At 42.4% G+C, this 17723-nt stretch overlaps 1 protein-coding gene across 4 annotated transcripts in view; it reads left to right on the top strand.

Moving 5' to 3' along the window:
- The window catches only part of LOC117952683 (abl interactor 2-like), a 71316-nt gene that overhangs the window by 20442 nt on the left and 33151 nt on the right, over positions 1-17723 (top strand). For all 4 annotated transcript variants that reach the window (XM_034885180.1, XM_034885182.1, XM_034885181.1 and 1 more), the window contains exon 2: positions 14228-14395. In XM_034885180.1, the coding sequence (XP_034741071.1) occupies positions 14228-14395 (168 nt within the window). The remainder of the gene's footprint in view (positions 1-14227; positions 14396-17723) is intronic.

The following is a 17723-nucleotide window of genomic DNA, read 5'->3' as shown; positions in this document are numbered from 1 at the left end:
GCAAACTCTTTTGTGTGAGGTGGAAGCTATCCTTAATGATCGTCCACTCACAAAAACTTCAGATGATCTCAATGACTTGGAACCCCTGACTCCCAATCATATTCTCTTGTTAAAAGGCAAACCTGCTCTACCACCAGGACTTTTCAACACAAGTGATCTGTACACCAGACGGCAATGGAGGCAAGTTTAGTTTCTTGCAGATCTATTCTGGCACAGATGGGTTCGGGAGTACATGCCACTGCTACATGAGCGACAACGGTGGTCAAAGGACAAAAGGAGCATTGTTGCAGGGGACATTGTCCTTGTGGCAGACTCTACTGCTCCTCGTGGATCCTGGCTATTAGGAAAAGTGTTGCAGACCTTTCCAGACGCACAAGGACTGGTGCGATCTTTTAGAGTCCTGACCAAATGTAACATACTTGAGAGACCAATCACAAAGATCTGTCTTCTATTGGAGGCTGATTAAGGCTTTTGTGAAGCAGAAATCTCTACGTTGGGGTTACCTACTCCATGAATACTTACTGGACATGAACATTGACTAAAAATGCACACTTACACTATGGACATTGATTAATTTCGTCATTGGCTCCATAACTAATGTGGAAATTGTTATGTTATGTTATTATACAGTAACAATTAGGGGCCGGTGTGTAATGGCCAATTTGGCTATTTACGTTTCTTATGAGTGTGGTGTGGGTGTGGGCGGTTGGTCTGTGTAGGTAATTGTTTGTTACGTCACCTGCGCACCTGTTTGTGGGTTCTAATTAGAGTTTATAAATTGAATCACAGGTGAGGTGGATGGGGAATCTGGATCCGGGAAGCCACACAGTTTTTCAACCTCAGCTGTGGGAGAGTAATGTTTTTAGATCTTGTCATTCTCGGCTTTTGATCACCCAAGTCATTCTTTTTGTATGTGCTTTTATTCAAACTTTCGTGCAATAAAGGATTAAAACGTACGACGACAGCGGACCTCATTATTTGCAACAGCAAGAGTTGGAAATGGCTTCAGATATTACCCAGTGGCATTGTTTGTTGACAGATTGCCACTACACATTGCATATAACATACATTACATATAACAGCAGGAATGTGAGTGTTAGTGTGTCTTCATAAAAAAAGGGATCAGAGGAATTGGAGCGAACATTTGATTAGACGCAGATCTGATTTGATTTATGTACATGAATCTCATACATTTAGCTGGATTTGGAGAAAAAAGTGTGTGTGTGTGTGTGTGTGTGTGTGTAAGTGTGTGTGTGCGCCCTGCCTTTAGGCCAGAGGAGGCAGCCCTCCAAGTAGGTCACCGCTAACAGGACATCAGATGGCTACTGGGAAAAAGCAAGAGTGAGAGAAAGAAAATAAGAGAAGTAATGAGGATGTGATGAAGAGAGGGTGGAGTGGACTGGAAAGAAAGATGGACTGAAAAGATCCATAGTTCTTGGTTAGAGTGTTTCTGTGACTGTGTGTTTTCTATGTGTAGAGTCCCACTTTATCTGAAATGGACCTCAGTAGAAATATACCTACACATTAGGGCGTATTTTTTAGCTACTATTATTCGTAGTTGAGATACACCTGACGTATTGTGGCTAACTTTAGCTTCCGTTCTTGTTGTTAGCCATGATGTTGTAAATACAGGCTGAGAGAGAGAGCCCGACTGATATATCGGCGGGTCGATATCAGATATTATCGGCCAATATTAGCCATTTCCTGAATCGGTATCGGCATTTCTATATGTATGTACATGTATGTATATGTGTGTGTTTGTGTGTATATTTAAACACATATACTGTATACATACATACATACACACACACACACACACACACATTTAAAAATCATGGAGGGCTCTGAAATTGTCATTGTAGGTGCTTGTCCACTGTGAGAGACATAATCAACAAAACAAAATCCAGAAATCACAATGTATGATTTTTTAACTTTTTGTTTGTATGATGCAGCTGCAAATAAGTATTTGAACACCTGTGTATCTGCTACAATTCTGACACTTAAAGACTTGTTTGTCTGCCTTCAAAATGTCCACCTCCACTCCATTTATTATCCTAAATTAGATGTACCTGTTTGAGGTCGTTAGCTGCATAGAGACACCTGTCCACCCCATGCAATCAGTTAGAATCCAACTACTAACATGGCCAAGACCAAAGAGCTGTCCAAAGATACTAGAGACAAAATTGTACACCTCCAGAAGGCTGGAAAGGGCTAAGGGGAAATTGCCCAGCAGCTTGGTGAAAAAATATCCACTGTTGGAGCAATCATTAGAAAATTGAAAGATGAGACTTGAGCTTTTGTACGTACTGTGAGTGAGACTTGCACCCATCATCCCTCAAGGGTACCCTAGTGCCAGATCAATGGGCAGTCCTGGTTGGCGACCAAACATGAGTTCATAAGGTGTGAACCCTGTTACATCATTCTTCGTACAGCAGGTACTAAGGATTTCACAAAGTTTTGCCACTGTGATTTGTCTCTATTGTCAAGTGTCCCCAACATGTTCAGCAATGTTCTGTTGAAACGTTTGACTAGATTCCCTCTGGGATGATAGGGAGTCGTACGGATTTTGTGGATTCCAGAAATTTTGCATAGCTCTTTGATTGTCCGTGACTCGAAGTCGGGTCCTTGGTTGCTGTGCAAGGGCTCAGGAATTCCATAATGGACCATGAAGTTGTCCCAAAGGCACCTGTCAACGGTCTGAGCTTTCTGATTTGGCGTTGGGACAGCAACTGCATACTTTGTAAAATGATCGGTGATCACCAAAATGTCTTTTGCACCACTCCTCTTAGGACAAGAAGCAGAAGCCTGGTTGTCTTTATGTTCACCAACAATGCAGCCTTTTCTGGCTGTGCTTTTCTTCAGATGCACCGATCGCAGGTCTTGACTTTTCTTTCCACATCGGCCGCCATCTTTGGCCAGAAGAATCTGGTCCGTACCAAATCCAAAGTTTGTTCAAAGCCCATGTCATTGTGAAGGCTCTGCAGAACTACACTCCGGAGCTCCTCAGGTAAGACAAGCTGAAATGTAACTCGGCCATTGTCTTGACGTTTCCTGTACAGCACTTTGTCATGCAATTCAAGGCGATTCCACTCCCTTAGAAGGAAAGGAATATCAGGGAGTTCTTTTCTGACTGTTGGATGCAACTTTTCTACACTTTCCATTTGAGCTATTACCTCCCAAAGGCAGGGGTCAGCTTGCTGTTTATCTTCAATGTCTCTCTCAGACAGATGAGGAGGATCAGGTAAATCATGCTGCTGTTCGTTCACCAAGCTGTCCGGTAAGGCCTCAGGGGAGATTGCCAGAGATTGCACCAGTGTCATGCCCTCCCCTCTGTCCACATTCATCTAATACACCACACACAAGATGCCTCCCACAGATGGCGTGCACAATGTCTTGGCTCACAACACCCCCAAAGTCGGCCAAGTGTGTTTGCATGAACTGACTGATGCGCTCCTGTTCTTTCTGGGACTTTAGGTCATTTGAAAGCTCTCCGTGTGGTCTCCTTGAAAGACCGTCCGTTCAGTTTGCCGGGGGGTATATTGGAACTTGAAAGTAGAGGCTGACAGGGCTGCTAGCCATCTGTAACTGGTGGCGTCCAATTTGGCACTGGTAAGAATGTATGTCAAGGGGTTACTGTTAGTCACGACAGTGAACTGACAGTAACCCCTTGACATACACTCCATACAGGTAATCATTACATTTTTCAACGACAGCCTACTTTAAAGCCAGAAACTCTAACTTGTGGGCAGGGTATCGTGATTCACTGTGTTATAGGCCCCTGCTGGCATATGCAATCACTCGCATGTGACCCTCCTGCTCTTGATATAGGACTGCCCCAAGACCCAGGGTACTGGCGTCGGTCTGAAGGACGTAGGGTAACTTGGGGTCAGCCAACCCAAGAACAGGAGCTGTGGTGAGCTTTTCAATGATGGTGTTGAATGCTAGCTCACAACTGTCAGTCCTTCAATCGCCAAAGGGGTTCCTTGGATCACGTTATTGGTTAGTCTGTTTCTTTTTTTTGATGCTCTTGTGCAGTGGGGGAGAACTAGATGTCAAGTTGTTTAGGGGTTTGACGATGACGGAATAGTCTTTCATAAACCGTCCGAATAACCTGAAAATCCGAGAAAAGACCATAGCTGTTTCAGGTCTTGGGTCCTTGGCCACGTTTTCAGGGCCTCCACTTTTCCAGGGTAAATCCCCACTCCATCCTGTGATACAACAAGCCCCAGGTACTTGACAGACGTTTGAAAGAACTTGCATTTCTCCGGAGAGAGCTTAAGGCCAAATTCCTTGAGACGGTTCAGGACTTTCATCAGCCTCACCTCATGTTCTTCCAAAGTCTTTGAAAAGACGATGATGTCATTGACAAATATCAATCAATCAATCAACATTTATTTATATAGCACTTTTCAGCAACCAACAGTTGTCCAAAGTGCTTTACATCAACCAAGAAAAACAAACACAACATTCAACAAACATGAAGCATGGAAAACAGATATAATTGCCTATAATCATCAGAAGAAGAGTTGTTGCACCACTACTGCATATTAAAAGCCATTCTAAATGAATAAGTTTTAAGTTTTGATTAAAAATGAACAACATGCTTTATAGTGCAAATGTCCGGTGGGAGCTTGTTCCAGAGTTTTGGGTTAAAATACAATACAGCGAAATACAATAACTTCCTCCAAATTCATATCTGCCACACATCTCTCTATCAACCCCTGGAACGTACGTTTGTGACTCCTTGAGGAATCCGGTTAAATTCCCAAAACCCCATGGGACATACAAAGGCGGTTTTGGGTTTGTTTGCTTCCTCAACCTGGATCAGATAATAGCCAGACTTTAGGTCAAGGACGGAAAACCACTTTGACCCGGTGAGTGAGGAGAATGCCTCTTCCATGTTCAGGAGTGCGTAAGCATCTTTCACAGTCTGGAGATTGAGTTTCCTATAATCAATGCAGAGACGGACCTAGCCGCTCTTTTTCCTCACTACCACTATAGGCGACGAGATTGGAGACTCAGATTCTCTAATCACTCCAGCTTGAAGCAGTTCTTGTAAAGGCTTACGGACAGCCTCCAAGTCATGGGGATGTATGGGGTGAGCTTTGTGATTGAATGGCGTCTCGTCTGAGAGCTTGATTTGGTGCTTGACCCAATCAGTTCTGCCAGAGTCAAGATCATTCTGTTCAGCATGCTGTTCAGTTTCCATGTGATACGCTCTTTCCACTCAGCAGAAACAGGCAAATTGCTGAAGTTGATTTTGATGTCTGATTTCTGGAAAGAGTCTGGTTTTGAGGTAAGTACACTATGTTCTTGTGACAGAACTTTCTGAAAGGCACTGATCTCGCCTATAATACATCTTTGGGGGACAATAACGTTGTGGTCTGACTCATTGGTAAGTACTGCTGGGAGTTTGCATGGCTTTTTAGTGGGCAAATCAACAAGACAGGTTTTCACCAGCAGGCCACCTGGCAGTGAAGTTGAGGAAGGGTGCTCCAGAACTGCTGATCTCTCCGTAGTGAACCCACTGACTGCCACAAAGCCTGCCAAGACCACGGTTTGGCCGGCTGGAAACAACTGGGGGTCTTTGCCATGTATCCTCACCACCCCAAGGTCACCATTCTTACTCTGTCGCTGCCTGAGCTCAAGGACTTTGAGCACTACCCTGTAGCCATGTGCTGCTGGCTGCAGGGAGCAGTCTCACAGTACATCTCTTACAGTACATCAAACGTGTTGGTACCTATCAGCATGAGTGAGCCAGAAGCAGCTTGAACATCTGGAACCACCAAGGCGAGGGTTGGCACCTCGGTTTACACTCCCACAAACTCTCTGGGGAAAGTGACACTCAACTCAACGTGTACGAGTTAAGGTACACACTGACCATTGGCTCCTTGAACTTCAAGTATGGTGAACAGTGGTCTGATGTCATGTCCAGAAAGATGTTGACGCACTGAGGGACCGTGGTAACTTGGGAGCCCGTGTCCAGTAAGGAGATTGTGGAGCTCCCCTCCGCTTCCACTTGGGCTGTGCTCTTTGTGCCTACTAAGCCTAGGTAGTTTGAAGGGACGACCTTTTGTATGAGACTGTTTTAGCGTGGCACGATGCTTGGGTTCAATGGGACATGATTGACTTATATCAGTTCTTGTCTGTCCCTCGACAGAAACTGAACTTAGTTTAAAGGAGAAGTAGGGGGGTTCTGTGCTTCCCACAGCTGCTGTCGTTGTCTCAGTTCTTTCCGTTTTGCTGCTACCAGGGCAGGATTGGCATCAAACTCACAGGTGGCAACAACTTGTCCATCCGCCCCACAGCGAAAGCAGTACCAAGGCTTTGGCTTAGAAGTTGCACCCTTGTGAGAACGTAAGTTGGTTTCTGTGGTTGCACAGTCAGGTTTTTTTGTGTGCTATTTTTTCTCTGTAGGGAGACACTATCTTTTTCTTTTCCATGAGAGACGTTAGCTGGCTTTTCAAGTCTGCAATTTGTTTCCTTAGCTCATTTACGCTACTAGTGTCAGGCCCAGCTTGGGTCTCACCACAGTTAGACACAGTTTTCATGTGGGAAACAGCCTTCTGCTTTGTGGTGCCCAAGTATTGTTTCATTCGCACGGCCTTGGCTTCCTGCCTATCTTCCTCAGTACGTAACAGCAATATGAGTTCAGCGAACGTTGGGGGGGGGGTTGTTTTTTGTTTTCTAGGGAGAGGTCATTAAGCAGAACGTTGTCCCAACATCCCCTGCAGAGCTGTCAAAATAGGTGGCTATCTACGTCCTGTGCTGGGACGCCTCCTTTGCGCACAGCTTTACACAGGGCAATTTGAAGATGCTGCAGGTAGTAAGACGGTTTTTCTCCAGAGTCCTGGAATGTCTTCATGAACCGTACAAAGAGTTCCTCCCCATCTTCAACGGTTGAAAATACAGAGTCTAATATTTGCAGATAAGCCGTAGGGGATGCTTCAGGACCAAGATGTTTAACAACATCAGAAGCGGGGACAAGAAGACTTTCAAGGATTTTCCTTGTTTTCTCAAGATCAGAAACAGATACATCTTTAATCTTCAAATCAGCATGAGACCGCCAAGTGTCATAATCAACCTCACTGTATGGTCTAGGGATTTTCCCTGAGAAAACTCTCAACTTCAAAGTGGGATGAGACTGTGACGGTTTGTCTTTGTTCCTCACAATGTGCTTAACAACTATCCTTTGTACCTCAGATGGGTTGAGTTCACTGTGGCTCAGAGGCATAGGTGTCTTTGAGTTAGAAGAAGAAGATGACCTCTGATTAACATCCAAGGGGTCAAGCTCGATGAGAGGGGCAACATCAATCAGCCATTATGCTCCAACTTCCCGATAGATCAAAGGTTCAAAGGCTCCAACAAAAAACCTGACCTAGAGTGAGTAAGGTCAGAACATTCGTTTACCTTTCAATCATGAACTGTAGAATATAATTCATGTTAAGCTGAACAATCATTGTAACATGACATTACAATATCGGTAACAACCATTCTCAAAATATTCTTAGAGGTAATTATTGAAATACCTATTGAAAGTATTGCTTCCACATAATAATTAGAACACAAAATAACATACTTGTATGCCGAAACACTCTATGTACCCTCTGCCATATGAAGGCATGCTTAGACACATCTCAAATAAAATATAACACTCAAAGACAATTCAAATATATTTTAATGTTCTAAAAATATACAGATAAAAGTGCTGAATCAACACATTCAAGTGCATAACAATTATGCAACATATTGCGCAGCGCTGAATTAAGTTTGCAGTTTTAAAACATCAAGCTAATGGTTCTAGCTTGTGAGCATGGTAGAACGATCGCTTACCAATGCGTTTCTTCATCAGGGAGGCGTCAGGTCTCCCCGACTGCACTCTCACAGGTCCAGGGCTCCCCTCTGGATTATCTCAAGAAGTTTTTAATCAATTTTAGCAACTTTAGTTCGACACAGGGTTTTCTCTCCGTTCTCCCAGCAGCTCAAAAAGGGATTCAACTCTGCTCCTTACATCACGTCTCCAACTCATCTTCAAAATGAACTTCCTCTTTATTTTCTCTTTATCTCAGTTTAATTGTTTTTGAGACAATTGAATGAATTGACTTTTTAATAAAGTTCTAGCCCTTTTAATATAGATTTTTGACCTTGGTTCCACCTTGCCTGCAGCACTGGACTTCAAGGTACGCCCAAACAGAAATACAATTTTTATGTAGCTAGCAAGGTAAAATATAGGTCCACAGATCAATATATAACGATAGAAAGATATGAAATACATTTACTTACTTGTATCCATTCAGGGCAACATTGCGCTTGCCTTTGAAGCTGGAGGCGTTTACCATCCTCTACTGAATGAGGGACCTTGTGTCCTCGTCTGTCCCTAACGATTATATAAATCAGATCAGGGCAGAAACACCAATGGGAATATGTTATAACATTACATACATTAACGTACTGTAACATTACTGCTAACGGTTGCAGCTTAATGTAGCTCTATTTACAAGATCATACATCTAACGCTGAAATCGTCTACAGTGGGACAGTAGTTTAACACAAAAAAACAGTAGACCACAACACATGTAACGTTAGCTTATACATTATTTACCATGTATGGTTAAACAGTGCCGCGGTTAGTTAGTTATGGTTAGCTTGCTTGCACGTCAAATTACGTTACCAATAAATGTTATAATTCACATTAAAAAAATCATTACCAAATGTAAGATTAACCAAATACACTGTAAATATACAGGTACCAACACCGGCCCCCCCCCCAAAAAAAACACAACAACAACCACACAGCATTAACATCTATACCCAACCAATAGCAATACAAATGTATAAAATACTGCAGTAACTTTATCTCTCCTAAACAGTAAGAAGTAACACTCACCCATTACTTGTAAATGAAATCCATCCTCATATCCTTTCTGATGAATCGTTGAAGGACCTCCTCATGCATTTGAGCATCCTGCTTAAGATGAATGAGCAGCTCCTTCTCTATGGCAATAGATGCCAGGGCAGAGAGTCGTGTTTGTCCGGTTGCATTCCGTGAATACATTTTGATACGCTTGAGAGCGGAGAAAGATCGCTCAACTGATGTGGACACTGGTATTGTCACGATTAAGCATTAGGGCATAAAGCTGTGACATACTGACTGCAAGCCCCGTGCTCCTCAGAAAATTCAGTAAGTCACTCTTTCCCTAAAAGTTTGTCATGCTGTACATCACTTTGAGCTCTGCTCTGAGTCTGCCCAGGTCAAACTGTGCGCCGTAGCTCTCATCAAGGCTCCTCAGCTCTGTTTCGGGAAATGTCGGCTTGCACTTAGTAAACAGCTGTGCGTCCAGCAAAGCAACAAACAGTAGTCGCTTGTGATCCTCAAATCGATTTCTGATTTGGGTGATGATGCTGTCGATTAACGCTATGTGTATCAATTTTTCAACTCTCGCCTTCAAGGCTCTGGCAAAAATCCTCAATTCTGGCCAGACGGAACTGCACGTTCAAACTCTTATTTTTCAGTATAGATAGATAGATAGATATTTAATGATCCCAAAAAATGGGACATTACAATGTTACTGTACTACAGTATTCCGAAGAGCACATCAGCAAAGTCAAAAATGACAAAAGCAAAGAAAAAAGAACTCAAAGCTGTGACAAGTGTCCTGATGCACGTACCGTTTCACAGTCAAAATCCTCCACGTCATCAAGGATGTGCTGGAAAAGCTTGACCAGCTCAGCTCTTTTGTCGTGACCTTGACCACAAACCTGGAGTTGAAGTTCCATCTCACCTAAGAGACCCGCGGCAGCCGCCTCTCGCAAAACTCATCAGGCAGTTTTGTTTGCTTCGGAGAACGTGTAGAAAATGTGGATCATCCTCCCAATTTGCAATTTTGTTTTTTTGCAGTCCTTTATTTTTGATGCTCCGTGAGACATCACAAGATTTAATGTGTGTGCATAGCAGTGCACACTGCTCCGTCATAACACTGTGCCACTAACTTTGTTTTGCAATCGTAGCTGCCCAACACGTAAAGTAATGAAGCTGCTAGATCCTGAGCTCGGTTTCTTTCTGTGACATCCTCAAACTTTAAAAATCTCTCTTTTACTCCGGTGTCAGTAACATACCAAAGTACAAATGACGGCTGTGCAGTCTTGCTGAAATCTGTGGTCTCGTCCACCATAACTGTGACAAACTTGTGGATCTCTCTTTTGATGGCATCATTTAGCAGCAGCAACAGCACTTATGAGATCATTTTGTTCCCGTAAAAACGGTGGCCGTGGCAAGGTGGTGTTGCAAGTCAGCATCATATTCGGATAACAGAAATAGCTCCAAATAATTACTACAATTCACGACAATTTCTTTCTTCTCTCCAAACGATCGCCTTAAAAAAGGCACATGAAGGAGATCGGAAACAGGATTGTTAGGAGATGTGAAGGCAGCGGCCATAGCTAGTTCACTCCTGGTTCACTCACAATCCGCTAAATGGTTCAAGCTTTGATGACATACGGGGGGGGGGGGGTAGCGCCAACACAACGCTGGGCGTTCTGTCACTACACCAGAAAATTGGATTGGCTGATGACACAAGTCACTCAAAGTCATAATCAAATGGGAAATGGCAGCTTCAATGAAGGGCTAGCAATGCTACTAGCGTTGGTCCACCGAGCTGTGATGTGATGACAGTGACCGCATGTTGCTTCCTCTTAATTTCAGGTTGTGGTTGACTAGCGGATAAATTGATCAGACCTGCACGTCACGTGCACTAGCAACAAACTCTGTGTATCCAAGAACAATTAATCCAGTGGAAATTAGATCAGACACAGCCTTCTGTAGTAGATTAGTGTTACGTTTCCAGCATCGCGTCGCGGCTCTAAACCGTAACGTTGGTTGGGACAGACGGAACCCTTGGATCTTTAGGGTAACTATATTATCATTAGCCTGGCTGGTAGCAGCTTTCTGCTTTTTTCTTTAGACTAACTATATAAGCTTTAGCCTGGCTGGTAGCAGCTTTCTGCTTTTTTCTTTAGACTAACTATATAAGCTTTAGCCTGGCTGGTAGCAGCTTTCTGCGGGGGGAAATGAGTGGGAGATGTTGTGATTATGTTGTATTAATTAGGTGATTTGGTTCATATTTGCAGCGAACAGAAAACACTGACTGTAGCTTCACTGACTACCCATCAAAACTATGCGCATCACTGTGTCAGCGGCAGCTACTTTTCTACACACGGAGAGCCTCAGTTCCCAAAACAAACCCCATTGGACTAACGTCACATACACCCGTTGGCCACGTGGCTACCTGTCTTAAAGGGGAAGGGTTGGCCGGTAATAATCATGTAAAAGGAGAACGGGGGAAGTTTACTTGTCTATCAAGCAGCAAAAAAGTTTTAGCATCAACATCGTAACGTCCTGCGATGTGTCTGTTGTGCATAATCACTTTGCGATGTGGACGCTAAAACACAATATCGTTCAACCCTGATGTAAATCATAAATGTAAGTCATGAAAATAAAGAAAAACACATTAAATGAGAAGGTGTGTCCAGCCTATACTGTGTGTGTGTGTGTGTGTGTTTATTTATATATAACAATATAATTTATATATATATATGTACACTCACCTATAGGATTATTAGGAACACCATCCTAATACTGTGTTTGACACCCTTTTGCCTTCAGAACTGCCTTAATTCTTCGTGGCATTGATTCAACAAGGTGCTGAAAGCATTCTTTAGAAATGTTGGCCCATATTGATAGAATAGCATCTTGCAGTTGATGGAGATTTGTGGGACCATATCCAGGGCACAAAGCTCCCGTTCCACCACATGCCAAAGATGCTCTATTTGGTTGAGATCTGGTGACTGTGGGGGCCGTTTTAGCACAGTGAACTCATTGTCATGTTCAAGAAACCAATTTGAAATGATTCGAGCTTTGTGACATGGTGCATTATCCTGCTGGAAGTAGCCATCAGAGGATGGGGTACATGATCGCCATAAAGGGATGGACATGGTCAGAAACAATGCTCAGGTAGGCCGTGGCATTTAAAACAATGCCCAGTTGGCACTAAGGGGCCTAAAGTGTGCCAAGAAAACATCCCCCTACCATTACACCACCACCACCAGCCTGCACAAGGCATGATTGATGCATGTTCTCATTCTGTTTACGCCAAATTCTGACTCTACCATCTGAATGTCTCAACAAAAATCGAGACTCATTAGACCAGGCAACATTTTTCCAGTCTTTAACTGCCCAATTTTGGTGAGCTCTTGCAAATTCTAGCCTCTTTTTCCTATTTTAGTGGAGATGAGTGGTACCCGGCGGGGTCTTCTGCTGTTATAGCCCATCCGCCACAAGGTTGTGCGTGTTGTGGTTTCACAAATGCTTTGCTGCATACCTCGGTTGTAACAAGTTGTTATTTCAGTCAAAGTTGCTCTTCTATCAGCTTGAATCAGTCGCCCCATTCTCTTCTGACCTCTAACATCAACAAGGAATTTTCGCCCACAGAACTGCCGCATACTGAATGTTTTTCCCTTTCCATACCATTCTTTGTAAACCCTAGAAATGGTTGTGTTTGAAAATCCCAGTAACTGAGCAGATTGTGAAATACTCAGACTGGCCCGTCTGGCATCAACAACCCTGCCACGCTCAAAATTGCTTAAATCAGTTTGGAGTTCAGGAGATTGTCTTGACCAGAACCACACCCCTAAATGCATTGAAGCAACTGCCATGTGAATGGTTGATTTGGTAATTGCAATAATGAGAAATTGAACAGGTGTGTGTCTGTGTGTGTGTGTGTGTGTGTTTGTGTGTGAGATACACATCGTTGTCAGTGTGTTTCTTGTCAACCTCGGGCATGAATGAGTTAGCGCTGACATATTTCATGCTTCAACACGCACACACAAAACACACATATACACACACACGCACATTTGAGCATGTTCATTAAACCCTTCATCCATGATCTACACATCAATATCATGAGTCTTAAAATATTATGATATAATGATTTATTTAAGGAAATGAAGGAACTGTAACTTGATTGATTGATTGATTGATCAGCAAATGTTTTGGGGATTTTTCCGATGTTTTACTGTAAAAATGGTTAGCCTACAGAGGCTATAATAAGTGTACACACACATGCTAAAGTTGATTAAAAAGAGGAATAAAAATACATCTTTTGGAAATTTCTCTTAATTCCTTACTTTAAAAATGTGGTAAAATCCAACCTTTAAGGACAGCAGTTTTTTTTGTGAATGAATGATGTATTGTAAATAAATAAATGTCCTTCTTTAAAATACAGGGGGCATAAGTATACACCCCCCTATGTTACAGGGGACATAAGTATACACCCCTCTATGTTAAATTCCCATAGAGGCAGGCACATTTTTGTCATTAAAGGCCAGTTATTTCATGGATCAAGAGACTATGCATCCTGACAAAGTTCCGTTGGCCTTGGGAATTAAAATAGCTCCCCCCCCCATGTCATCACATACCCCTCACCATACCTAGAGATAGGCATGATTTTATTTCAGTTATCTTAACAGCTGGTTTGATTTGGATTGAGTGATGATGTTATGGAAGAAGCATGGGTGTGTAAACGTATTCAAGCCACTGTACATATTGACCAACAATAGATTGAAAACACTGAGGGTTATTTTTGTAATTAAAGATTTAAAGGTATGGACATTTCAGAAAGGGTGTAGGACAATGATTTTGCCTCTTCCTACTTCTTTAAGGTTATCTGGCACTGCTGTTTTCTTCTAGGTCAGGGTTCCAGTTAAAATGTCTCCTCCTGTTCTGAATTCAATTCAATTTTATTTATAGTATCAATTCATAACAAGAATTTATATCTATAATTTACAGATAGAGGAGGTCTAGAACACTCTTTAATTTACAGATAGAGCAGGTCTAGACCACTCTATAATTTACAGAGAGTAGGTCTAGACCACTCCATAATTTACAGATAGAGTAGGTCTCGACCACTCCATAATTTACAGATAGAATAGGGATAGACCACTCTATAATTTACAGATAGAGCAGGTCTAGACCACTTTATAATTTACAAGGACCCAACAGTTCTGGTATTTCCTTCCAAAACAAGCAGCAGTGCAACAGTGGCGAGGAAAAACTCGCTTTTAGGATGAAACCTGGGACAGACCCAGGCTCTTGGGAGGTGCAGTCTGACGGGGTTATGAATAGTGGCAATATGTAATAGGTAATAATGTGTCTACTCTCTCTCTGCAGTCAGCAGACAAGGAGCGAGCACTGGAGGAGACGAAGAGCTACACCACGCAATCTCTGGCTAGCGTCGCCTACCTCATCAACACGCTGGCCAACAACGTGCTGCAGATGCTGGACATCCAGGCGTCTCAGCTCCGCCGCATGGAGAGCTCCGTCAACCACATCTCACAGGTCACAGGCCGGCTCGCTCTCATTTGGAAACACTCGACACACAATGCTCTGAAAACAGTCATCAATGTGGGGGGTGATCAACAGATGCCTCCAAATACCATATCATCACGATACTTATGCCACAATACGATATTATTGCAATAAATTGCAATGTATAACCTTTTCTACAACCTCTAATTTTTTCCTAATTTCAAATGACAACCCCAAAAGAAAACTTTGGCAACATCTGTTATCTAAAAAGAAAGATTTCTCTGTTTGTTCATATCACTTCAACGTTATTGCTGCAAAATGGGATAAACTTACCACCACATATATAATAAATAATAACAGATGGCGCCTGTTTATCAATATGGAAAATATTGCGATACTATGCTTTATCGGTTCTCCCCCCCACCCTTAGTTATCTCCGTCCTCTGGTGGACAGACAATGCAACGCCATCACTAACAGGGACGTTGTAGTGCGTCCTCTGGTGGACAGACTATGCAACGCCAACACTAACGAAGAGTATATGGCTGCAGCCTGGAGCGTCCCATGTCGTCCGTCCCTTCTCATGCGGTCCCGTCTCTTGCGGAGGTGTGTCCAACGGTAAATCCAGAGGGTCAAAAATGCAAAATCGCAAATAATTTTCCAGATGAAGTCACGGGTACATTCGTGACCACATTGCAATCAATTGAAAAAACGTTAAAAAATTTTGTCATAGCCTACATATAGTTTGCTGATTTCTGAATGTTATGGTTGTGTTGACAAGATAAATGCAGACAATCGTCTGGAAAAAAATAAGCCTGCGTCAACTATCATGCTATTTAATAAAATACTTTTAACTTAATATTAATATTAAAATAATAAAATATTAATAATAATAATATTTGGTGTTTTTTTAACTAAATGTTAAAAAAACACTAAGTATTAAAATTATTTTATTACTTTGTATGATTGCCGTTAGGCCTACTGTTTAATAAAAAAAAAAAAAAAAGAATTAAAAGTATTTTATTCATTTGCATGATTGTTACTGTTTAAGTAACGGCAATAATACAAATGTTTTTTTTTAACTAAACATGTATATAAGATAAATGCAGACAATCATACTGATGAATAAAAACGTTTAAAATATATGTTTGTCTATAAGTGCAGAATTATAGACAGATATATGCAGATTATAGGCAAACTAAAAAAAGCCTGCCATCCCCGAGTTTCTACTTTTCAAAATAAAAGCTTGCATATGGAATAAAATACTTATTCTCTCTTACTTTTCAAAGTAAAAGCTTACGTCAACTTTTATTGAATAAAACATTTGTTGTATGTTTTTAAACATTTAAAAATATATATGCCGTCTCTAAAATAAATGCAGATGATAGGCAAACAAAAAAATCCTTCTATAGCTGAAACTTTGATTTAAGTTGCAGCTATAGAAGGAATTTCTCTCCCGACAGAGGTCAAGCATTTGTTTTGGTTTTACTTTTTTTTTTTCCTTTCATACAATACAACACAAAATACAATTGAACCGCTGGCGCGGAAGTGGAAGAAAAATTCAATTGCATTCTGGCCCAAGGCCGTGGCAGCAGAGATACGCAGTCAAATGCAGGACGGGTCCCAGAGACCCGAAGGCCGATGCTGCGGTAGTAGAAAAGTACAACCGCATTCTGACCCGGGTCCCAGAGACCCAACAGCCGAGGCCGCGGTAGTAGAAAAAATACAACCACGTTCTGCCCCGGGTCCCAGAGAGCCGACAGGATTTTGCCCCGGGTCCCAGAGAGCCGACAGCATTCTGCCCAGGGTCCCAGAGACCCGACAGCATTCTGCCCCGGGTCAACAGCATTCTGCCCCTGGTCCCAGAGAGCCGACAGCATTCTGCCCCGGGTCCCAGAGACCCGACAGTCGAGGCAACGACTGTAGAGCTACAGTTGAATGCTCTCGCCATGCGGCTAAGCAGTTGTTTTTGCAGCAATGTCCCAGTGAAGTGTGAAAACAATATAGAATATACAATTAAAAAGTCTTGGAAAGAGTGTAACATGTTTATTTTTGTAGTCTTGTTGTTGCCTGTGCAGATCGTGGATTGTTATCCCTCCTTAGGAAAGGCTGCCGTTACTTGGCAGAAACGGCTGCGTCGCTGATGCAGGTCTCATTAGATGTAGCTACGTTAACATGGAACAACGCAAGCATAACATTCAGAAATGAGCAAACTTGTTACGGGACGTGACAGGAGGAGGACCCAAAAGCAGAGTCAGAGCAGGCGGGTTGAACGTCAACAAAAGACTTTATTAAGATCCACAAAAACACAGGGAAGGCAAAGTCCAAAACCAGGGAATCCAAAGCAAAAAGTCCATACAAAAGGCAGGTCAGGGCAAGGCAACAACAAGGGAATAACCTAGGGAAGAACTCACAGGGAAACAACGGACGGAAGGAACAGGAGGGCTTCAGGAACGCAGACGCAAACAGTCTAGCAGGCTCGAGGACAAAAACAATGACGCAGCACTAGACAATGGGAACACAGAGGTTAAATACAAGAGGTAATGGGGAACAGGTGACACATCAGGTGAATCATATCAGGGCGGGGCAGGACAATCAGACAAACAAAGTGAAGTCAGACAAGACAAGACAAGACAAGACAAGACAGGAAGCTGACTACCAAAATAAAGCAGAAGCATAACAAACACACAAAGGGAAACATAAGACAGAATCTATGACACCAGACTAGGGAGAAAACCGGGACGAAAACACGGGGAAGGCCAGACGGGAAAATAACCCCAAACAAAAAACCCCAACCCACAACAAAACTATATGTATGGCAAAATTGTTTCTTTAACAGTTTTTTAACGTTTTTCAATTGATCGCAACAAATGTGGTCACGAATTTACCTGTGACTCCATCTGGAAAATTATTCGCAATATCGTAATTTTGACCCTCTGGATTTACCGTTGGACACACCTCCGCATGAGACGGGACCGCATGAGACGGGACGGATGACATGGGAAGCTCCAGGCTGCAGCCATACCCGTCTCACACTAACAGGGATGTTGTAGAGCGTCCTCTGGTGGAAAGACAATGCAATGCCATCACTCAAACATGGTTGACAGTCAATCATTTGTCAGTATAAATGATTCTGATGAATGAATATTTAAATAATAAAATAAGTTTGTCTGGTTTTTATAGGCCATCATAAATGCTGATAGCTATAGTTTGGGACATAATATATAATATCAGCCGATATATCTAGTTCCGAGGATCTTTTCACACCAGCATACCGCTGAATATTTCATGTAATCAGAATAAACTCTGCATGCAGAAATAATGAGATGCTTTGGGCCAGGACTGTGATTGCACGTCATA

The sequence above is a fragment of the Etheostoma cragini genome, chromosome 11 (genome assembly GCF_013103735.1).
Source record: "Etheostoma cragini isolate CJK2018 chromosome 11, CSU_Ecrag_1.0, whole genome shotgun sequence".
Classification (NCBI taxonomy): Eukaryota; Metazoa; Chordata; class Actinopteri; order Perciformes; family Percidae; genus Etheostoma; species Etheostoma cragini.
The sequence above is the reverse complement of the archived record's forward strand: the minus strand, read 5'-3'. Positions and strand labels throughout refer to the sequence as shown.